Source organism: Typha angustifolia, chromosome 4, assembly GCF_048772165.1.
Source record: "Typha angustifolia cultivar Huaian chromosome 4, ASM4877216v1, whole genome shotgun sequence".
NCBI lineage: Eukaryota > Viridiplantae > Streptophyta > Magnoliopsida > Poales > Typhaceae > Typha > Typha angustifolia.
This window is the reverse complement of record NC_133242.1, coordinates 8,993,178-9,018,677: the sequence shown is the minus strand read 5'-3', so window position 1 is coordinate 9,018,677 and position 25,500 is coordinate 8,993,178. Positions and strand designations below refer to the sequence as shown.

General features: G+C 36.9%; 1 protein-coding gene across 2 annotated transcripts; it reads left to right on the top strand.

Moving 5' to 3' along the window:
- Positions 1 to 1,293: 1,293 nt before the first annotated feature.
- Positions 1,294 to 25,492, top strand: LOC140758605 (glyoxysomal processing protease, glyoxysomal). Of its 2 annotated transcripts, none has more exons than XM_073094827.1 (14): positions 1,294 to 1,489; positions 1,568 to 1,614; positions 1,719 to 1,899; positions 1,982 to 2,032; positions 2,148 to 2,225; positions 3,543 to 3,668; positions 12,953 to 13,081; positions 13,259 to 13,362; positions 17,618 to 17,691; positions 17,776 to 17,870; positions 17,946 to 18,660; positions 18,764 to 18,965; positions 25,014 to 25,102; positions 25,196 to 25,492. In XM_073094827.1, the coding sequence occupies exons 1-14, from the start codon at positions 1,409 to 1,411 to the stop codon at positions 25,426 to 25,428; spliced, it is 2,205 nt and encodes a 734-aa protein (XP_072950928.1). In that variant the 5' UTR covers positions 1,294 to 1,408; the 3' UTR covers positions 25,429 to 25,492. The 2 variants fall into 2 exon arrangements, with proteins under 2 accessions (XP_072950928.1, XP_072950929.1); XM_073094828.1 differs by having other exon boundaries at positions 1,295 to 1,489; positions 3,543 to 3,665.
- The last annotated feature ends 8 nt before the right edge of the window (positions 25,493 to 25,500 follow it).

Genomic DNA, 25,500 nt, shown 5'->3' with positions numbered 1-25,500 from the left:
AGAATTGGAAAAGAGGGAAAATCAAAACCGAGGAAGAAGAAGAAGAAGAAGAAGAAGAAGAAGAAGAAGAAGAAGAAGAAGAAGAAGAAGAAGAAGAAGAGAAGAAGAAGAAGAAGAAGAAGAAGAAGAAGAAGAAGAAGAAGAGTGATATGACTCGGTCCATATTGGCTCCACTCACGATATTGGGTTCATTTGGATGAGCCTATTTATCTAGTTGAGTTTTATTTATAGAAATAAAAGGATTTTTGATGGGCCTTGCGAACGTCTACACACGTTCACAAAAACAGAGAATGCAAATTGTGCGTTCGAACGAAATCGGGTCGTTCGAACGCGATCGTTCAAACGCTTGCACACGTTCGCAACGGCAAAGAATTATAATTCAGTGTTTGAACATGATCGGGCGCGTTCAAATGCACCGCGGTAAAAAATTGTTGGGTTGTTTGGATTTTTTAACTTAGTTGATGAGTCCCTAGGGTGAGCCTCTATAAATATGTGGAGGAAATCCTAATTATAGTTTATTTGATAATTGAGAACGACATTGTGCCTCTGTCTCCTTCTGTACTTGCTCTAGCCATTGGCACCCTCTCCCACCTCCTTCTTTCCACGGCCTAAGTCTTTGGTCGACTTCCTCTAACTCCTAACCCCCTCCTCTTCTACAACAACTTTTTCCTCTTCACACCAAGGAATTAACCTCACACCTATCTAGCCATTGAAGAATTATCAAGCTAGGGTTTAGCTGACCTTCGGCCACTGTTCGATCGATATTTGGTCGTTGGTACAACCAGTGGCCAGCCTTTTCGCCGACGGCTCAGTTCTGACGAACCGAAGCCAAAGAGAGGGAGAGATAAAGCGAAAGACCAAAAAAAAAAATAAAAATAAAGAAGAAAGAAGAGAGGAGGGGGCTCACCTCGGCGATAGCGGGGATGATGGCGGGCAACGTATGCTGTACTCTTCATATATATTTACCAAGTCTAGGTTTTTGACTATTTTGAGGCTGCATTACTATATTTTATACTACTAATGTACTTCAAAACTTATAAATGCCTAACTAGGTATGTTTTGCCATGTTAGTTAAAAATTGCTAACTAGGACAACGACTTATATAAGATAAAAAATAGCTAAAAAATTGCTAATTTCTATGGAGAATTTTTTTGTTTTATAAAAGTCACTTTCTAATTCAATGATTTTAAATATAAATCACTGAAAAAAGAACTACACAAAAATTTCTCCTCCAATACGTTAAACAAAAAGAAAAAAGAAGAATTGAGGGTAATTTGGATTAAAGATCAGCCCACACCGAATCTCCATTCAGGTCTCCTCGATTTGCGGTTCAGAACTCCCACCCTTTCTTCCGTTTGCCTGCGTCTCGTCCACTTTCCTACTTTTCTACTCGTATCTTGTTCCCCGAATGGGAGAGGAGAAGATGGAGTTGCCGGAGATTGCCCGAGTCGCCCGTAATTTCTCGGCCATGGTCCGGATTCAAGGCCCCGTGAGTTTCCAAATGCCATCTCTCCTCATCTCTCGTCTCTCCTGTGTTGACTCTTTCTCGTTTCGTCTATCTTTCTAGGATCCGAAGGGGCTCAAGATGCGGAGACATGCTTTCCACCTCCATCAGTTACATCCCAACTCGATCCATCTCCAAAATTTGATTTTGATGCCTTTTCCCTCTTACTTGCGTGACTTTTTTGATGGGTGAGACGTTGGTTTCACGAATTCAGGTCGGGGATCACAACGCTTTCTGCTTCGGGGATTCTTCTGCCGGCCGGGGCGATGTGTGATCCTCCTCTGATTCTTGATCACGTCTGCCGGATTCATGGCTGCTCAGGCGCTGTCGTCGTCACGAGCGCGTCAATCGTGGAGCCTTTCTTGGTTGCAGAGCATCGGAACAATCCCAATGATGTTGGCTCTTTTCTATAATCCTTTTCACTTGTTTGATTCTTCATAACTGTTGTTATTGCAATGGAATCTTTTCCTTTTTCAGGAATTTTCCCCTCAACTTATTCCACATGCTTGCGTTGATGTTCTTGTAGACGTAAGTGCAACAATTTCTAATAGTTATTAGGTAGATTATTTGTGCATTTCTTTTTTGTTCTGATAAAAGGTTTGGATTTTGTGCGGTGAATTTTACAAGTGACTCTGTTTTGCAGGGTCAGGGTGACAGGGCAGAGAATGGGAGTGATGAACCCAGTAATTCTCGCTGGCTTCCATCCCAACTGTTGGCCTTGGTAATAATTTTATTTATCCTATCGCTACTCTGGAGTTGGATCTTGCCCCTATGAGTTTTTTAGTTAAAGAGGACCAACGTAATTCAGTTTTCAAATGCCAGTTTTCCTTATACATTCATTATTCTCCATTGGAGTATTTATATTCTGTAAATTCAGATGCGCACATGGTTTCAAGGATCAATGCATAATTTACAGCTGAGGCTGATCTATATGCATAGAGTTCGTGGGTTGTATATTTCACTAGAAATTTTTTAATCTTTGGAACATCTTAAAAATGTTTGATGAACTTCTCAATGGCTGATTTTCTCTTTTTTGTATTGCATTACATGGTCGTATGCATTCTAATGAACTAAATTCCATATTGAGATTGTCTATGGAGGTTGATGCAACCATTTGTGGTGATTCATGGAAATTTCTTTGCTCATTGGAGCTCACAATGTTTCCCACTTGCCCATAGCCCTTATTTTAGATAATTTCTCTAATTTGATCTGTGCTGCAGTCATTTTGTATCAGAATCAAGTATATATAGTTTTGTGGTGGTTGATTATTACCTTGATCTCAGATAATGCATGTTTTCTATAACTTTTGTCAAGTTTCTAAAGATGCTTATTATTTTAGATATCTCCCTTTATGTTATTAGTGAAAAATTCAAAACTCATCTCCTTACATTGATCTAACTAAACCAATAAAGAAATAAGCTAGAATATGCCTCCAGCCCTCCACATAATGAAAACCAAATTTAGTCTTCTTACATGAACAGCCTTTGCTCCCATATTTTCCTTTTTGTACCCTCTTTCCATTACATCATCCTCTAGTTTTAGTTATAAGACATTTGTACAAGAGTTTGTTTTAGCTCGAGAATTCTTGTTTATGTTCAAGCATTCTAAGTGGTTATGTTAGACAGTTAGTCAAAACTTTTGAAAGTTTACATCATGTATACCATTAGATATCTCTTACACATGTGCACATGTCATTTTTTTACCGAAAATTTAGTCTATAAGTTCTTGTCCTCACTCCTAAGTTATGTCTTGAATGAGAGAAGGCTGCTATTTACATGTCCTTAACCAATCTTTTGCTTGAGACATATCTTTGAAACTTCTAATGTTTGACTACATCTTTGAAAAAAATATTGCTGCAATTTCACTTTATATGGTTGGTCATCAACTTTTTATAAGTAAAGATTCTGTAATATGCTGATAGTCTAGTCAATGTTGTGATACCTTCCTCTACTATTTATTTGTTCTTAAAGATAAATATTGTCCTTTGCATATCGTCGTATGGTTCCTTGATGCTTTAATATTCTTTCTATTGCATTAGGTTGATGTGCCCACAGCTTCTGCTGCTCTTTTATCTGTGATGGGGGATCATAGTGGTTTACTTGATTTGCCATGGGATGTAGGCTGGCCATCCCCCCGCTTGAACATTAGCCCGCTTTCTAAGGTGGTTGGTACTTCTATTGAAATTTTAATTTGTCTTCTTTCTCTTATTCAAGTATTGTTATTTTGTTTTCCTAAATATCAGTCACATAGACTCACTTGAATGTGCTTATCTAGGTTTTTATGTAGAAAGACAGTCATCACTATATTTGATACAGAAAAGGCAGTACTTACTTGATTAGAAAAGCAAGACATAAGACATAGTGCTGAGGAGATTGGAACAATTTCATGTTGTATATATAGTACCAAAAAGCAGCTATGGAAATTGGAGAGCAGAATTAGAAGTAAGATCTTTCAGACTGATTAGTGGACCAAAATCATTGAGTTGTTTTTGATGGATATCCAAACTAGGATTATATGTTTTGAGTTTGACCTGACAGAATTCTATCAAGTAATACCACAGCAGTTTAATGGTGAAAAATAAAAGAAATCACAAACCCTAGTCCCTTGTCTAGACTTGAGAGGAAAGGAAAAAGAGAAGAAAATACTTTATTGGTTTTTAAACTCAATGAAAGCAGTCTATAAATGGTTTCCCAATTAACTTTATCACTTAAGGAAAAGCTAAGCAAAACAAGTCCTAATGCAACATGAACATATAAAATTACATTATTAATTAACTTCAGCTGCATCAGTTACTTGAATGCCAAGGAAGACCGTCCGAATGTCCGAGGCAAATGAGACGAGCTTTGAATGGCTGGCCAGGTGTTTGAATGCCCGATCAAAGTGTCGCTTATTCCTATCACTGCCCTCCTCTTGAAGACAAACCCTATCCTTGAGGTTTAGATGTAGAAACTGTAGTTCTAGCTCCTCACTTCAATTGCAATCCTTCCCATCTCTCGGCTGCACTCCACGGCGATCGAACCGCCTGACCAAGATCTCTTGGTGGTTTGGAGTTGTCTCCATTGTCTCTGTTGTCATCATCATCAAGAATGCATCCGCTTTGTTGTGACTCATCATCCACTACATCGAGTCCCCTTTTTCTATTTGAAGAATCCTATATATCTGCGTCACGACAAATCTCCTTGCACTCCAACCTATTTAGCCAGCCATCAATACAAAAAACTAGGTAACAGGCTCTGTCTTATCTTGAAGCTCCCAAATGATCAATTTGCCCACAAAATTATGAGTGCTTCCATTATCAATCAACATTGACACTGGCCAACCTTCCAAATATCCTACAATCTACAGAATCCTTGACGTGGTTCTACGTCTTTTAGAGTGGTTTTCGTCGTCTCCAAATCCACTATGTCTCGAAGTCTGATTTGGTTATGAGGACAAACACTTGATGTCCCTTTTGTTGGTGTCTGTGAATAAACTTCTCGTCAAAGTCAAAATATGATCTATTTTCTTGTCACTCCCAAATTTTTTCATAAGTTAAATGCTGAAAATCATTACTTAGCGGAGCTACAAGCTATGTCGTGCCTGCTAGCTTAGTCCTGTGGCATCAATCTAGAGTTTCTACTATCCGTGATTAGCGTTGAGATTGGCCTTGCAGTTGGCATGGTTAGAAGCCTTTGTTTGCTCTGCATCTACCTCTCCCTCTCTCTCACATATCAATCCTCATACATCCATGTCAAGTTTATGGAGCTATATTTGGGGCTCATAGGATTTCACCTCCAATTGTATTTCCTCTTAGTGCCCTCCAATGAGGCAATCCAACAAAGCTGACTTAAGTCATCTGTAGACTCTTGAGGTTAGTTTTTCGAAGTCGTTTTATTATTCCCTGATGGTTCTTGTTTATTGTAATTTTTCTATGACTTCATCAAAATCATATTCAGAAGACCCGAATCTTGATATTAACTCCCAAATAAACTCCGACAATCGATTAATGTGTTTATTTTTTAACCATTAAAATAATTGTAAAGCCCAATGTTTAAATGGCATTGGGGTGGCACATCAGTTGCCTCGCAGAGTTGGTTTGCGGCCTGCTAAAGGTGGGTAGGCCGCAATTGTGCTCTTGGCGGACCATCTATCGCCTGGTGGCCCACTTAGGCATTGTAATGAGTCAGGCTAACGAGTTGGATAATTGATGCAGGTGAACAACTAACCACTTAAGAAAAATCCAATCTCTCATCTAACAATTGATCTGAGCCCTAAGCCCTTAACTAAATCTCTCCTCTTTCTCTCTCTTGAGCAGCAGTGGCAAGTGGCGGTGGCAGCTAATTGTAAGTCTTCACTCTCTTCTCTCTTCTTCTCTTCTTCCCTCTCATTATCGGTGGCGGCAAGCGATAGTTGGTCTTCTCTTTCTTTTTCTCTTCTTCTCTTTCACTCTCAGCTCTTTTTTTTCCTCGCCGTAGTAGTATAAGTTCCTTTCTTTAATTTTCCTGCTATAGTAGGATGGCAAGCATGCTTCCCTGCTTCAAATTAGTTTTCTTTTTCTATCTTGAAAATTTTACTGATTAGTTTGCTAATTACTGTTAATCTACTATGCAGTATGCTAGAGGAATTAAGTATAATTAATTTATATATGTTCTATTAGTATATTATATATAATTATTTTTTATATTTTATATATATTAAATATGCTAGATCTTCTTGGCACTCGCCTTTGGCCTAGGCGATAAGAGATGGGATCATCGCCCATTACCCACAATTGCCTTTCAATACATTTGCAAAGCCTTATCTTGTAGGTGGAATGTGAGTAGCCTAAACTTTATTACTTATCAAACTCAAGGAAAATCGCCAATAAATATTCTCCCAATTAACCAAATCACTTAGGGCAAGAAAACAAACCAAAACAAGTCCAAAAATAACGAGCATTCAAATGCTCGGCCTAAATGCTGTTCATTCCTTTCATAAGATGATTGAAAGATTGATGAAGCTTTAATATTTCTTGTTTTTCATCAATGAGATACTAGGAAATAATTGAATAACAGTTGGCTTTTTCATAGCTAGGTGGTGCTCTTGCCACCTTTGCTGTATGAAAGAGAAAATATACAGAATCTGGGAAATTATGTTCTAATGATTTAGGTTTGGCTAAAGAAAATTGTAATACCACTAGCTTTGACATAGTGAGACAAGCGAACCCATACTACATTCTAAACAGTTCAAAATTTAAAATTATGAATCAATTGTTTATTACTTATCCTGGATCCTTCTTTTAGACAGGTCTTAGAAAATTGAATATGTGGAAAGATCATACCTTATTAGGTAAGCTAATTGTAGGGGGAAAACAACCTATTAGCTTTAACTTAAAGGTAGATGTCATTTGCAATTACAACAGTTATACTTCAACAATTTCTCAATTTGGTTTCATTGTATTTAAGATCTATGATTTTGCTAAAAGCAAGTTTTTAATTCTTGGAATGATTTAATTTTAGAGCCACTGTTGACCTTGATACATTACCAAAATATGTGGTAAAATTCAGTGGATATTTTGAGCCCGATAGCTTCTTGCACTATTGTAGAATTAATGTAACACCTGTCAAATACATATGCCCCTTGCGTGGGTGGTATCCACGTGATTTCTACGTGAATTATTGGTTAATATTTTAACACAATAGATAGGAGAAAAACTTATATTTTCACAAATAATATAGACAAAAAGAAGCCCATAACATTATAGACTATAACAAGCTCTAAAATACATATTTAAAAATAAATGCAATTGCCCACGCAGGGGCTACAAGTCATCTAGCTTAATTTTACAACAATGAAACAAATCACGACGACTTGTAAAACAATTCTTCACTAGCTCCTCCACGAACTTGGGTTTATTTATTAATCTAAAATTTTTTTTTTACCAAAAGGTGGTGAATATAAAGCCCAGCAAATATTCACTTTTATAGTCTAAAAGTAGTGTAAATAAAGATGTAATAGTAGGTAAATATGAATATATACATCTTGATCAAAATAAATGCATCAATACCACATATTCACTATGTTTATTTAATGTACACATGCATTAGCAATTTATAATAGGACATGTATCAATCCAAACTATCGTGCCATCAACTCGAGCTTACACCAAGGATATGCATTATACAGCAGGACATGCACTATTTTAGACTATCAAGTCTTTTACTTAGACTTATGCGAAGTCATGTTCGTAGGCCACATCAACACATAGACCCAACCATACAAATACCCTAAAGGGAGGATAGACTCTAGCGGTAGAATTGCTTGCCTATTACTCGGCAAATAGCATAACCGATTATCTGTCACCCTAAACTAAGAATCTCAGTCATAAGCCCATATCATGAGTGAGTATTGTATATCGATAATATTATTTAAGCCCTATGTCTACTTCATCTTACCTTTTCTCTCTCACTTAAATACTTTAGAGGGTATGACTTTCGTCGATCGACAGTAAATCGTTTATTTTTTGACAAAACGACTACCTGATCGTCTGTGATCAATAGATTGAGACTTTTAATCATAGGCCCTAATATATAAATATAATAAATATCTCACGTCCCTAACTTTGGCCAGAAAGGTATCAAGTACTGTCAAGATGAAGAAGTCATTCTCTTCATACTAGTGTACGTGCGTTAGTGGCATGATATTATACCGCACAAACAAGCGGAATAATCATCATTATCATGTAATAGGTGCTATCATACATAATTATGCCAATAAATATGTATCGAAATCGTGATATACATAATCTTACCGAACAATAAGGAAATGTATGTACGTACATGATATGAATGCGATGGTGCTATAAGGTAAGACATTATATTCTCTACGCTACTTTTAGATTATAGAATTTTTATTTGCTCAACATCACTTTTTAGATAACTGTTTGTAACTATGCCACGCGATCATTCTCGCATGATACGAAGTCCACCTCGATAATGAAGTAATAAAAACATAAGCACAATTTTTCGATAGGAGTATTTAATATAGATATACCCAGATCACCGACTCATTTGCTAAAATTAATTTAAGAATATTATAATCAACCAAGTTAAACTCTAATTATAGCCAATTTTTCATTATGAGCAATTAGTAATGGTACTCTCAGGCCACAATCTAATTTATTAAAATTAATTTATAATAATTAATACAGCTAATAAAGCTATCCTCTAAAATGATTAATATTTAGGGATCAAGTTTGACAATTAACTAAACAAAAATATTATAAACTAAAAGAGATTTAAAGAGCAAATAAAAAAGCAATGGCCTGGGCTGTAGCTAACCCAAAGACCACAGACTTGAGCCACTAAGCTTGGGCTCAAAGCCCTAAATCAACTAATCCTACCACTTGGGCTAGGCCACAGTCTAACTCACTAGACTATGGGCTGGGCTGCACCTAACTCAAACCCAACATGGGCTGGGTTGACAATAACCTAACCCACCAACAAATTTTGGCTGGGCTACCTGCAGCTGAATTCATCACTTAGGTTGGACTACACCCAACCCAAGCTCGAGCTAGGGTTGGTAACACCCAGCCCAACCCAACCCAAATACTCTCCACCCTCCCTCATTCCTTAAATCGAGAGAAAAATAGAAGGGAAGGATGGTTGCAGGCGGTCACTAGCAATCGGGGCCATCACGTCAATTGATGCCCTATCGGCGGAGGAAGGTACCCATGAACCACGGTGCCAAACAGGCTAGTGGGGAAGCCAATGACCACTCCCAGATAGAAAAAACCCAATCGGCGGGGAAGCAAACGACCACCCCATCGGCACCTTCCTCTCGGCAAGCGAAAGCTAGCCGAGGCAAAGTCCCACTCCTAGAGGAGGTCAATAGTGAGAACCACTCTCGCTAAGGCTGACGACCAAGGCGAGGGGTTACCTAGCGGCTCGGGCCACGAGGGCATTGAAGGATGACATTAGAAGCTTTGCCTCACGAAGAGGTATGTTTCCAATTGGTTGGGGAAGGACGATGCCGACGGGGATGGTCAGCAAACAGCTCGAAAATTGGCGAGGCGAGGCTACAACGTGTAGCTTCCATTGAGGCATGGGATGGTCCACAAACGAGACCATCAGCATGGGGATGGTGGGGGGAAGATAGCGGGGCTGCAGCGAGGCACGAGGCCATCGGTCAGCCAATTTGTCAACAAAACCGAGAGAAGGGGGAGAAGCTGAGGAAATGCAAATTAATTGACAAATTTTAAATCAAATTTATCTGACAAATGGGGGAGCTCCGGTGCTTCGATCCATAGGGTCGGCCTCCACCAACGACTCTCTGGTGAGGCGGGAAGAAAAAGGGGAAAACGAGCTGCTGTGTGTGAGAAGGAAGGAAAAAGAAGAAAAAAGAAAAATGAAAAAGAGAGAATGAAGAAAAGGGGGAGAGAGGGAGAGAGGAAAGGGGTCACGTGCACGCCCTAAACTATACGCACGTGTGGGTCTCGTGCGTGCCAATTTTTTTATTTTTCAGGATGTTATAATTAAGTAGATTAAGTGGATAATTTATAGACGGATTTACATATATCAGTAGCATGCACCAGGTTGGAAAAGACTTTCAGGGTCCACTGGAAAATGGAGAGTTTCATCAAGTCATGAAATGCTCCAGACATTTGTTTTCATGATTTCTCTACCCTTAAATCTCCTGAAATATTTATTAACAAAGTTTCAGCTGATTTCTTGATTGAAATCTAGAAGAAATGGAGAAGACCTGAAAAGTTCTAGGATGAGAATTCAGGGATGAGAATTACCAAGTGGGAAAAGGAGCCGAGTATCCGTCTACTTAATTACAATACAAATTTGCTACCTTGCTTCCATCAGATTGTAAGGATGTAGCAATCAATAATTATGAAAGAAATTTCTAGTCCTCAAGATGATATCCTCTTCATTGAAGATTAGGAGGATGTCTAGATTGTATATTCTTTCTTGAGTCATCTTTGGAACTCTTATGCAATCAACTTAGGAGAATAAATAAGTTGTCAATCACATTGAGTCTTAACAGAACTATGTTAATGAAAGATGTAACACAATTCAATAGAATGAAATTAAATGACTCAGGATGAAAGAAGACTACTTTTATTTAACGAAAATATGAACTTAGAACAGAATACTATTAATAAACAACTAGGAATTAGCCAGTAGTTTAAAGGATAGAACCATAAAAGTGTAGCCTTTGGACTAAGGATCAAGAAGGCTATTTTTCAGCTGTAGGTAATTTGGACTGCAGTGCTGTTCTGAAACTAGGTTTCTAAAAGAGAGCTTCAAGTTTAATATTCACAATTTCACATACAGAGAAGTGTAGTATGTAGGGGAGCATGAAAACTTGGCCTTTATCTTTACCCTGAGCATGATTCAGTATATTGTACAACTCCAGCAGCAGTCCTAATGGGACAGCACAACAGTAATCAGCAATGAAATCCAACAGACGCTGATGGCAGCAGCAATTCATTGGAGAAAGGAGATAGGCATCAGCAGTTCTAGTGTCACATTGCTGTAGCACAACAGCAATAGAATGGGAAGACTTGCAGAAGTAGTAAGGTAGGAAGAGGGAGAAAATAGGTGAGAAAGAGAAGGTGAAAAGGAAAGAAAGAAGGCAGGAACAGTTGGTCTTCTAGATAAAGAATGAGTAGGCAGTGGGTATCTGCAGAAGCATAAAATGGGAGGAATAGGGTTTCAGTAAAATTGTCACCTCAGTGATCCATTCACATGCCCCTTTTATAGTTAAATGGAGTCAATGATTCATTCACATGCCCCTTTTCTATAGTTAAATTTTGTTCTAGCTTGGCCTAAATTAGAATAGGATTGTGTTAGAACATAGAAGTGAATAGGACTCTTGTACATTTGCAACAGGCTATATCCTCCCAAATAAGACTGTTCTTAAGTTTCTTCTTATTTCTCCTATCAGTTTCTAAAACACTTCTTTTCCTACCATTGTAGTCTTTTTGCTTTATTTCTAACCTTCTGATATTTTTCTTACATTTCAAAGTTTGTTATAACCTTAAATGTTTGCAGGTATCCTTTTCTGTTTAACCCTTGTGATATGAATTAGATTTTCATTTACTTCTGATTTCGGATGTAATTGTCAAAAATATTAGGTATGATTTTAGAGTGTCCAATTTAGTTAAAATTTCTTAAAATCCGGGAGATTTGATTGTTAGTTTGTTAGGATTAATTGACTTCTAAATTAAAAGAGTCCTAGTTTACTTATATATTAGATTATGAAAGATATGAATAAGGTCAATTTGTGATTTGTGATGTAATCTCCTCATCTCTACATGTAAAGGTGATGGGAATTTCAATAAAAAAGAGGAAAAGTTGGAAAATAATATATTTGTGGAGGATTCCACATTTATCCATTTTCCCCTTCTCTTCCCTCTTCTCCTCCTCTCTCATCTTTTTGTAGTGGATTCCATGCTTTCTTTGTCCTCTACAATCTAGGAGGGTTTGATCTTCCTTCCGCCATATCTTGGTGGGTTATCATTTATTTTTTTTATCTATCTAGTTATGTTAGTATGAAAGGGTATTTGTAGACATAAAGAGATTTTCAGATACCCTATCTTTTCTCCTTAAGGGTGGAACTATGCAACGATGGCCGTGCCAACCTGGCACGTGCCACTGCCACGGCCATTGTTAATTAAGATAATGTGGCTTGTCCTTACTTCCTCTACATATCCATGTTTTTTTTAAAAATAGAAGAATGTATACTCTCGGATACTTCTAGGCTTCTAGTCTTCTAGGATACTTTTGGAGTTTAAAGACAAGTCTAATTTTGTGGTTTCTATTAGGTCAAGAGCATTCTATTTGTGACAAATATGAACCTAGATGTTGTTCTATTGTGCATGATCAATGAATTTGAAGTGAATCAGTATTATGATTTTATGCCAGAAATGTATAATCAACTAATGATTTATAGACCAATGTTCTTTGCTTTTTTGCTCCCAATATAAGTTTTGACAATTTGTTAAAAAATAATTAGCTTTTATGATGAATAGATTAAAGATGTGCTTAAGTATATATCTTCACATATAATAATAATAACCATAATCCAATATAATACAACTGTATAAGCATAGACTAATATATTTTTTGCTTGTATATTGATATATATATATACTCATGCACACACACACGCTTCTTTTTTTAGATCTGCCATGTTTGCATATCTCTATTGAATCATAATCATATACCGTATCCATATTCATTTTTCATAGTTCTGTAGTTCCTTATTTGTTAAGAAAGTAAAACTGCTTTAGTCCTATCTAAAAAGCTAATTGGTATACTTCTGCATTAAAATGTCGTCGCCCCCTTGTTATATTTGGTAGTTTCATGGTAGGGTGGAGAAATATGTATATTAGGAAGAATGTTGCTTGCTTTCCACTGAGTTCTAATTAGCTTCTTTATAAAGAAGCATCTATTTCTCATCATAAATTTTTTTTTTCAGGTGGAAAATGATAGTTCTTTGCTGGAATCTCATAGGAATAATGTAGCTGATATCTCATTCAACTCAGCATTTATAGCCAGGTCTGCCACAAGAATTGCGATTCTTGGAATTTCAACTATTGAACTTGAGGTTTGAATCTTCTCTCTTATATTTTGGTAATTTTCCCTAAATATAGCTGCTTTTTAATACTATTAGTCAAGGCAAGTCTTCCAGAACAAGATCTTTTGCAATTGGACAAGTATTTGTTGGTTTCAGTTTACTTAGTTGTGTCCTCATTATCATGATATTGTCATAATGGTTCTTCAGAGTGCGCTGCATATTGATGCATCACAGCCTCAACAGAGAGGGGATCTTCTTCTTGTGATGGGTTCACCATTTGGTATCCTATCACCACTCCATTTTTTAAACAGGTAATTGTTGCAGTCCGGTAGCCTGCATTTCTTGGATTTCCATTGTACTGATGTCTTCCTAAGTCACCAGTCCTACAATGTCTGCATCCTACTGAAGTTCATAGTGTCAACTCTTCGAATTTCTAGCTATGGGATCTTTTTTCTCATTGAGTAGGTCTTAACTTAGTATATGAATAAACACTAATACTACAGTGCATCAGAATTGATGAATATAAAATAACTAAACTGTAAATTATTTCGGTTGCATCACTGGAAGACCATATTTGACAATGGATTACTGTTCAGAACAAAGTATGGTTATTTTAGATTGAAAATGCTGTATGATATCATTTGTACTGTCTTATGCCATTGATCATTTCCTTAATCCTTGCAGTATCCAAAGTACTGCATGCTTAGATAAGTAAGTAAGAATAGTTTCAGAACAGTAGTGCTGAGATTTAGTCCTTAAACTTTGTTGATAAGACCGTTAAACTGAGCTACTTCTAAAACATTACTCAGGTTCATATCTGCTTAACATGACTCAAGCTATTCTGATATTTTGAAAAGCTGGAAATACTTTGTATATTTGAACCAACAATTGTCTTAGAGTTGGCACACATCGTGCCAACCACCAAAGCTGCATGGCATCCTCTGGTGCAGTTGAAGGCAGGAAAAGGAGAAAAAATAGAGCTAAGAAGAGAGGGAGAGAAAGAGGGAAAGTGAGGAAGATAATAAGATGCCTTAGAATATTGACATTAGTTCATCCTGATATCTTCATATTGTTGTACTCTTGGTTCTAATGGCATACAACAACAATCAAGCCTTTAGTCTAACTATTTGGTGTCTTCTGGAGTTGTTATGCTATCTTTATATTAACTAAAGACTTCCAAAATATCTTTTACCGGTTGTCTTGCATATTCCAACAGATGAGGTTAGATAGGTATATCAATTATGCACTATTGCATTGAAATATAAAAGGTAGCCTGACTTGAACCTTGAGGCTCTTTTACCTTTTCGAAAGGATTTGGCACCTAAACTGAACTTATCAGACTTGTTGAAAAGGTTTTAAGCAGTTGGTTGTACATTGTATATCCATCTTTGATGAAGGAAAAGAAATATTTTTTTTCCTCCAATATTGTTTCTCTCTCTTGATTGCTGTTATCCTTTTTATTCTTTTCTCAGTTTATTGTATTTTGCCAATGTGTTCTTTGAATGCAGTTTGCTTTTGTTTTCAATTCTAATTGACAAATACTACTTGTTTCCTATTTAAATCTCTTTTACTGGTCAAAGATTGTGAGCTGGTGTAAGTGATTGAAGGTGATCCATAAAGTTCATATGATAAATCAAATTACCTATCTTTCACTTCCAGAACTTATTGCAGTTCATAAATTTGAAGCTGTGTTTTACCATAATAACCTATTCTGTCAGTGGACTTGCTTTTGTTTTCTGCACATGCTTAGTTCATTCTTACCAAACACTACAGAAAGCTCACCTTAGCTAGCCCACTACTTTCCAATTTGTCCTCCTAGTCTCCCTGCCACTCTTTTTTGCTGATTAGCTTGATTTATTATGGGAAATTGTTTAGCCAAAACAGAAGTATATCCTCTCCATAATTCCGCTTAGCATAAGCATCCCAACTTTATTCCTGCATCACCATGATTAAATTAAGAGACCTATGACAAATAAGCATTATATAGATCAATGACTACAATATTTTGTCTATTTAATAATGTTCATCTAACCCAAGTCTGTGAGATGTAGGTCCCAAGGCTCTCCCTCTTAAGGTGTAAAAATTCTCAGTAGATATGGGATTTATTTTGTTGGCTATACTACTAATCCTTCTATCAATTCTTCTATTTTGGTGGTGCCGTTTTTCCTTCCGCCAAGCAGATCCGTCTTTCAAACTAATCTCTGAAGGCTAAGATTTTTATTTGGTTAAGTACATCCTATAAATTACCTATGAAGGATGTCGTTGAAAAACAAGGGATTCTGGAGTATTTTATCTGTGTTATTTGTGCAGTGGAAGAGATATGCATTGATCACTCATTCCTCTCATGCCTTTATGTCACAAATCTCTTCTTGTTTGTAATTGAGATCTTCATATTGGACAATGGCATACTTCTATCAAATCCTGTTGTCATCCCAGCATAATAAGCATCTTAATTGAATTGTCTGTCAGAAGTCATTATATCTTTTATTGCAAAGCTCTTCCTGCAAATTGTTTTGAAATTGACTCTCCAATATGTGGGCTCCTTGAGCTACCCTTCAAAAGCGAATTATCTTGTTTTGCTCTCCAAGAACTGGGTACACTATGTACATTCAATAGAATCTAACTGCATACAGATCCCATTTTCTATGAAAAACTACTATTTACTAATATGAAAAAACTCATCATGTCATGACAGTTATGACTTATGAGTTTCACCTGATCCCAATCCGTTACAGCTGAAATGAAGTGTGATCATCCCCATGCAATCCGAAACTGTACCTGCAACCAGTAAGTAGACTGGTTTCAGGCAGTTTTCTGCCTCTTTGACCAAAATGCATATGTTCATCTGTTTTAGCCAAAAAAAATCAAAACAATGCATTAATTTATCTTGTCAGATGCTGTCTGTTTCGGACCAGATCTGACTTGGATATGGAATCATAGGGGGAACATCTCTCTTGCCCAACCAAAATCTCCCCCCCTGGCCCCCCACCCCTTCAGTGCTAGATAGTGCTAGATTCAATGACTGCAGCCTCTGGTGAGGAGATTTTAATGAAATTGACCTATGGTGAGGAGTTTTTTTGGTGAGGTTCTTCTTTGGTTAGTTTTATGATTTCTTTTCTTTTCGACTTCCCTCCCTTTCTCTCTACATTGCTCAGCAACTTAAGACATGGAGGGCTACTCCAGCAGTCTTCTCTATATTGCTTATGCAAAAGCAAAACCAGAGAGAGAATGAATAATTTGTAATTCCATAATTTTTGTCTTTTGTTTATGAAATTTTTGCATCTTTCTTTTTTGAAAGAAAAACAATCTTTTAGAATTTTGTGTAATAAAAAAAGAGTCCGATACTATAATGACTGATACAACGGAAATGCCAAAACTAGCCAGCTTTTCAAGTGGTCAATACCAATACAGATATCGATACTTGGAAGATAGAACCATTGTTATGAACTCCAAATTTTGGCAACTTAGTAGACTAGTTTCTCAATGAGTATAAGATTGAAGATCCATATCTATCATAAATGACCTCTTCAAATTGGAATATCTTTGTAGAGCCCATTAATGTCATTACTGAAAACTGTAATCCCTTCCTCGGAAGTATCAAAATAGTCTAAACCTATTCATGTCCGCATGTACATTGAGTTGGTTACCTAGAGAAGAACCCGATATGTAATGATGATGCATCTATAAAAATTTTATCATATATTTATTCTGTATGTACATATATAGATATTTTGTTCCCTTTGAATTAAAAGGTAGAAATACCAAATACCCAAGCTACATATGGACCATAATTTTCTAATATATCTTCACTTAAATGACTCAACAGAAGAACAATGAATTGTGATAGGTGTATAACTTAAGAAGTTGGTTTAACTGAAAATCAATTAAACACTTCAACCTTATTGTAGAAACATCCTCCTTTTCTCATTTTTCAGGTCTATTTGCAGAAATCCACCTGCAGATTGTAAATGATGAATAATCTTGGTATATTCTGTCTTTTCTTTGACTAAAATTTCATATACTCAGTTTCCCACCTTCAAAGTGGACCACCCAAAGGGCATTTTTGACAGAAAGCAAATTCTTAGTCAATGTTCTTAGAATATTCCTTATGAAGGTATTGGAGCTGTATTTCTTTGCAGAACTAAATTATTAATGAGGGGTAATCTGAAAAATATTTAACGTGGAGTTTTTCACAAAAACGATGAAATGTAAGTGGTGATATGAAGCACCTCTCCTTTAAAGAAAATATTCTTTAGTGAGGCAGCACACAACTTGAAGGAGAGGAAGACTAGTGAGAGAATAGGGGAAACTATGATGTGCCCTCATGGCATTGGAGGAAACATAATATTTTTTTTTCTAATGGTATAACTGATTTGTTCTCATATATCTGTTCAGCAGTCATCTGGTGACAAATTGATGCTATTTAAAATTTTTGATCTCAAAATAATTTTACAAAATGATTCTTTTGAGTGCAGAAAGTATGCGTGCATATATGTATTTTTTTAAGTGGGCAGTCCTGCGTCAAAGATTTCTCAGATTAGTTATGTAGTTCTCTTGTTCAATTAGCGTATCTGTAGGTGCTGTGGCAAATTGCTGTCATCAAAACTCATTGCTGATGGCTGATATCCGTTGCCTTCCTGGTACAAGAAATATTTCCTTTATTTCTCTGTTCTCATTGGTAGCATCACTAGATTTCCATTCTGAATTGTTAATTGATTATTTAGGAATGGAAGGTGGTCCTGTTTTTGATAGACATGCTTTTCTTGTGGGCATGCTAACCTGTCCATTAAGGCAGAAAGGTAGCGATGCGGAAATTCAGGTAATTAGAATTATGATAATATATCTTGACTTTTCTTTTGTCTCTAGTACATCATACACAATTTGGCATTTTCAGCTTGTGATTACATGGGATGCAATTGCAAACTTATTGCGACCAAAGGAAAATCAAAATTCACAGGAACAGATAATTGACACAAACCTAGATAATCGTCAGATGCAATTGTTATCTAGCTATAGTAGTTGTAAGAGGTCTGTCTTGCATTCATCCGAAGTTCCTCATTTTGGTTGTCTGTTACCTTCATGGAAAAAAGCTACCTCTTCGATCGCTCTTGTTACAGTAGGTGATGGGGCTTGGGCTTCAGGGGTTGTACTCAACCACTATGGTCTTGTTCTCACAAACGCCCATGTGTTTGAACCATGGAGATTTGGAAGAACTTCACTGGATCTAACAAACAAGACCAGCAAACCGGCTGTTCAACATAATTGGACTTCTCCAAAGATAGATCAAAGTTCTGGTAAAGAGGATAGTCAGTTCTTTCCATCTCAGTTGGAAGGTTCCAGTTCTTCTGATGCTAGTGTGTATCAGGCGTCACTATCAAATTTAAGTTACAAAAGCTATAAGAGAATATCAGTTCGCCTCGAGTGTATGGGTAACCAAATTTGGTGTGATGCTAGTGTGCTTTATGTGTCTAAGGGACCACTTGATGTTGCTTTGCTGCAACTGGAAACTATCCCAAGTCAACTGTCCGCCATCAATCCTGAGTTTGTGTGCCCATCTTTAGGAGTACCTATCCATGTTATTGGACATGGTCTTCTTGGGCCTCAATCAGGTTAGCTCATTTCAGTAAAGTCAAATTTTTGTGTATCCTGTATTTCCCTTTCTTATGCATCTATTTATGTGCCTAATGGTAGAACATACGGCCCTTGCTGCAGGCCAATGCTCATCCATCTCTTCTGGGGTTGTATCAAATGTTGTTAGGATACCAGGGCCTGTCCATATTGATAGAACTAGAAGAATGAAGAGTCAGAATGGAACTGTGCCAGTGATGCTGCAAACAACAGCTGCTGTCCATCCAGGAGCCAGTGGTGGTGCTGTTATCAATTCAGATGGCCTTATGGTAGGCCTTGTGACAAGGTATTTTGGCCTTTTGACTTTTAATTGGAACCACATTTAAATAGTCACATAGGTCATTTAGATTTGATGTGGGATAAAACATGGTAGTCCTATACATAGTCAGATATGTCATAGATTTGATGTGGGATAAAACATGGGAGTTATATACATAGTCAGATATGTCAGCGATTTGATGTAGGATAAAACATGGGAGTCCTACGCGACAGTGAACCTATCAAGTAGAGGAAATTAGCAGTCAAATAAAAGTTTGTATCCCCTATTTGGTTCTTAATAGGGTTCTTTAAGAGATACAACTATCACTTAGATTTGATCAAACGGCCCAGCCCGCCCGTGCCCGGCCCGGACCTGGTTTAGGTATGTAAGGATAGCTATTGAGAATAGATCAAAAGAAAGACCTGAAGCCAAAAGTTTGAATCTTTCTTGTCTCCTTTTCTCTATTTCTTTCTCTTTGATCTCTTCTTCCTCTCCCTAGTTGTATCTATATCTATGTATTTCTGTTGTAGTATTCTTTCGTATTGTTTGTTCATCATGTATATATTTTATACACTAAAATACCTTTTCCTACCCTATTTCACAAGTAGGATAGCAAAGAATATTTTCTTTTATCTAAACCCAAGATTCCTTTGCTCTTACGTGTTGTACCCCCACCCTACATCCTCCTCCTTTGAGAAAAAAATCTCAACTCCGCCATTACTTACATCTATCCTTGCATTGTAGGGCAATCCCTACGTTGTCCTATATCTATATTATACATTTGAAATATGTATAAACATATAATGACGTGCATATGTAAACACACACAACTGATTCTTTTATATATTTTCCTTTTTAAGGGATGAAAGGACAACAAAATAGTCTTTACCTTTTTATCTTCTTTCTTTCCTCAAAGGGCAATAATGTTAGTTCACTCAAATACAGTAGAGTTAACTATATTTTACCGCTTTGTGCTTTAGCATACACTACTTTTTTCTTCCTATACTATTTATGTATCACTTAATTCCTTATATTTATGATTAAAGTGAAATTGTTAGAGTTCATATCCAAATTAACTGCCAATCAAGGTTCCCAGTATCGGGATCGGGATCGGTATCGGCCGTCCAGAAAAACGATACGTATCGGCCGTATCAGCTGTTCGTATCGGATCGGACTATTTTTTAATTATATAAAATTCTAAATATTATTTAAAAATGCAGAAAAATTTAGAAAAATGATAAAAAATAAGAAAACAAAAATTACTCACATATGAAGTCTAAAAACTTAAAATAATGTATTAACTTACTCAAAATTTAAAACTTTGTTGAATACCGAGCTGGTTCTCGTAAATTTCTATAGTCTTCATCATCATAATCACCATAAGTTTGTAAATATTGATGTCTGGGACCTGATGCTCCAAAAAGTGATTCCATCATACTAGTCATATTGTATGGATCTTGTTGTGTGACTTGCGTTTGAGGAGGATAATAACCAGCATTTGGATCTTGTTGTGTGACTTGCGTTTGAGGAGGATAATAACCAGCATTTGGATCTTGTGTCTGAGAATACTGAGTATACTGAGGATAATAACTAGCATATGGATCTTGTGATGGCTCCAAACAATAAATACTCGATGTACCATAATCATAGGAACCAAAATGCATCTCATGACGACGTCGCTGATATGTATATATATCCTCAGTTTCTCTGTCTTCACTCCTTATGCCTCCTTGACTTTCCTCAACAAATTTAGATGGAACGATCTCACCACCATATGTATCATCAGGACTATGACTCGTACCAGCCTCTGCCCTCGTCGTGGTCTCTCCCAATATTTTATCTAACCATGGGTTATCTCTGTCATCTAATAACTTGTCCTCCATTTCTCTGATCCATGGAGTCAAGGGGTCTTCTTCATCAAAAACATGATTTAAATCAATCAGTTGTTCATTTTCTGCCTTTCTTCTTAAATTTCTCTCCCTCAATCTCATATTATAATGACAAAAAACTAACTTCTCCAATCTTTCCATTGTCAATCGGTTGCGTGTTTTTGTGTGGATTAAGGAAAAAGTAGTCCAATTTCTTTCACACTGTGATGAAGACACAGTTTGACTTAAAATCTTCTTTGCTATTGGCGTCAAATTTGGTGTTATCTCCCATCTATAAATAGACCACCATTCAGCTGGAGTGTTATGAGATATAGCTGCAGCAACTTTAGCAGTACTGAATTGCCCAGCTCTCAATCTATATCTCTCCATCTGAAATCAGAAATATATTATTAGCTTATTGATTATATTGATTATTGAAAGTTAAAACTTGAAACAAATAATAATAAAATTATTTAATTGAATCATAACTTACTTCTTTATCGCACAGGATTTGTTTATGAATATCGGGCTCAAGCTTGCTGATTACCTTTCTAACCCCCAACAAGACTTCATTATCATTATTGACATTTTTAGAGAATTGAAATCTTGGATTAAGAAAATATCCTGTAAAAATTTAAAAATTGTAAGCATTCAAATTTTTAAATATTCATAAATAAAAGTAAATTAAAACTTAAAACTTAAAAGCATGCTTACCAGCAGCGTGTATATCTCTATGTAGTTGTTTGTTCCATCTAGAATCAATCATCTTCCACCACTTCTTATAACTTTGGCCCACATTTTTTTTATTGATTCTTTAGCTATGTCCATTGCCTCATATAAGAAACCCATCTCAGACTTGTCATCACTGTCTACAAGTCTTAATACTTTGACAAGAGGCTCAAATACTGCGGTGGCAATTGTAATATTATCCCAAAATGTATTTGCAAGAGCCATATTTTTCAAAGTTTCACCTAAAGATTTATCTTTAGGTTTCATATTCTTAATTTTCATAGACCACTCCTGTGATGTAAACATCCGTATAATATCATCCTTGTAGCGCATGATGCTCTCCAAGGCTAAAAAGTGAGTGGCAAATCTAGTGACGCCGGGTCTGATGATCTCCCTACCACCAGTCATCTGCCTGAGTAAATTAAGAACCAAACCATGGTTATATATAAAATTTGTTAACCTCTGACCTTCACATATGACCATGTCAATTTCAGGCTCTTTTGCAATATCCTCTAACATCAGATCAATACAATGTGCAGCACATGGCGTTCAATATAAATGAGGTCTTTTAATCATCAGTAAATTTTCAGCAGCTTTATAATTTGCTCCATTATCAGTAACCACTTGGACTACTCTTTTTTCACCAATTTCTTGTACTACCTCATCCATCAACTGACAAATATAATCTGCACTTTTAAAATGAGCAGTAGCATCCACAGACTTCAAAAATATTGTCCCCATGCCAGAGTACACTAAGAAATTAATTATATTTCTTCTGTTTTGTGTACTCCACCCATCACACATCAGTGTACAACCAAATTCATCCCAATACCGTTTAAATGTCTCAATATAAGTATGAAGTTCATCTACCTCTGAGTCAAGATATTTAGTAGCAATATCATTTGAACTAGGAGGGGGAACACCAGGCCCTACTGATTGTATAGCATCCACCATAGTGTGATAGTAAGGGCTATCAGCTACATTGAAAGGAATATGATTGTAGAAGAAAAATTTAGAGATAGCTCTACCAATGTGTTTCTTTGCATTTTTAATTCCTTTGAGAGCTGTCTTGATTGAAGTCTGTGTACGACCCCTTTTTTTCTGAAGATATGTATCCATTGGTCCAATATTTTCAGACTCTGCTGTAACACCAGGAGTCTTATGGGTAGAACTGCTGCCCCCATATTCTCTCTCTTCTCGTATATTAACTGATCTAGATCTCTGAAAGTTACTACCAGTGCTTCTTCTCATCTCTTCCTCTTCTCTATGCATATTTCTGCTCTCTTTTATTGCCCTCCTCATTTGTCTCTCCTCCTCATCCTCCTCACTTTGCTCACTGCTATCATTATCAATCTGTACAGGATTATGCATCAATTCTTCACGAATCATTGACTCTCTTTGTTGTGCAGATTGTTTATCCTTCTTTTTGCCAATTAAATGAGCCAACATCTGTTTTCTAACTTCCAAAGACACTTGAGTGCAAGCTGCTACATTTCCTTGTCTTCCAGCTAAATGTTCTTTCAAACGACTGACACCACCACTCATTTCCTTTCCACACCAGTTGCATTTAATGCGCCTTTTATCTTGCCCAATAATGCTAAAATGTTGCCACCCAATATCGGTATCATATGACTTCTCTTTTGGAGCCATTGATATTTTAGCTCTGCAAGACTGCAACTAAAAAACATAAACAAAAATCAAAATAAAATATAAAATAATTTAAAATAAGGCATAATTGCATAAAGCCATAAGCAGCACCTGCAGCTTGCTGCTGCTGCAAACTGCAGCTGCAGAGAACTTGCTGCAGCTGCTGCTGCAGCAGCAGTGAGCAGCAGCAGGGGAGAAAAAATTAAAAAACTGAAAAAAAAACTTACCGAAGGTCGCCGGAGATCGAGGTCGTCGGAGAACGTCGCCGGAGGTCGAGGTCACCGGAGAGACAGAGATCTACTCAGTCGCCGGGGAGAAAGAGAGTAAGAAATCGGTGAGAAAGAGAGAAAGAAAGAAATAAAGAAAAGAGAGAAAGAGACTAAGAGAGGAAAAGAGAGAAAGAGAGAGAGAGAGAAAAGGGAGAGAGGCAGGTGGGGATGGGGACATCAATTATTGATGTCCCTCGGGTCGGATCCGGGTCGGATCCGACCCGTTCCCACCCGTTTCGGTCGGGATCGGCCGTAAACGGCCGAAACCCCAACCGAAACCAATCAACCGATTGGTTTTGGCTGGGATCGGGATCGGCCGAAACTGAGAACTATGCTGCCAATGACTGACAAAAATGGTTGGTCAATTGTATTTCTACCCTTTCTTAACTTTTATGAGCTAAAATACTCTTCTATCATCCACGGAATAAGTTGGAACGCACCTCTAATCAAGAAAAGGATGTTGTTTAATGTGAATTTATGCCAAATACAAAGAGATAAAATATTTTTAATCCACTAAAGTAACTTACCCCATGTTATCATTACACCAACTTATCACATCCTATCACGCTCCTTCAGGATGAAATCCCATCTGATCTGTGGATAACTACCCCTGTCGGTTTTTCCTTGTGTCACCAAATGTCCCTAAAAATATTAAAATGCTTCTATTGTATACTTGCAACACATACTTGAATCTTTCGAATGTTTTCATAGAATAGAATAGTTGTCAAGGAAGGTTGGAGTGATAGAGAGAGATCAGCAAGTTCCATGAGCAAGAGTGGCATGTATAAATAAAAGAACAGTCTGAATTTTTGAGGTGGTTCGGACATGTTCAAATGTGACCGCATATTGCACTAACAAGGTGGCTATTTCAATTGAAAAAGAAAGGTCCCTTGAGAGGAAGAAGAAGATGAAAATTGTTAGAGCTGAATGGAAGAACTGATCCATATAGTTGACCTAAATAATTGACACTAATGGCTTTTTTCTTAAAGGCGACTCTTGAAGCTTGTTATCTGAAACAAAAAAAAATATATGGTCCTTTCTCAAAAAAAAAGAAAAGAATAATCTACTGTTATTGGATGCTCACTTGTCAGTAAGACAGTAAGATAAGACTTTGTTGGCATCTTTCCTTTACTTGTATCCTGGTCTCTGTTTCAGCAGATACCAACTGATTCATTTGTCCCCATGAATGATCTTGATTAGTTAATAATGATCAATCTGATAGGTTATGTGCCCATAGTCTAATCATAGATTAGACATAGGAGTTATTCTTTCCTTTCCTGATACAAATGTAAAGACATCTGGGCCCACTCTCCCAAAATAACAGGCTACTTCAACAGACCGATGTAAGCACACACAGCTGCAAACCATTTAAAGTACTTCCACAACCAACGCACTCCCCAGCGCTAGACGACCCCATGATCTCCTGTCGTGGACTTACGACTCACTACTGCACTGCAGTGGTGGGCGTTAATGATCACATATTCTGGTTTGCAATTATTGCTACAATAATATTACAGCACTGTTACATTATTTTGGAGCTTAGTTCTTTTCATTGTTTCTAGCAATGCTAGGCATGGTGGTGGGAGAACCATACCATACTTGAACTTCAGCATTCCTTGTGCAGCTTTGGAACCCATTTTCTCATTTGCAGGTGCCTTCAATGTTCCTTGAGGTCTCATCAATATTGTTAAGTTGCTGCATATCCTTTGAACATTTTTGTCTAATCAATTTTCTTCTTTTTCAGACAAAAGGGACCCTTCCATATTACAGGCTTTAGACAAACCAAATGCTATCCTTACATCTATCTGGGCACTCGCACCCTCAGCATCTCCATCACCAAGGACTCCATTCGAAAAGAATAATAGAGAAAGGAAAGGATCTCGTTTTTCAAAGTTCATCAGTGGAAAACATCTGGAACAGGATCCTCATATGGATCTAGACAATATCAGTAAAGAGAAAATTCATAGTAAGATATGATTTGAGAAAGCAAAGATGTTTCTAATTTAATAAAATCAAACGCTCCACATGCATTTTACACCAATATCCTCA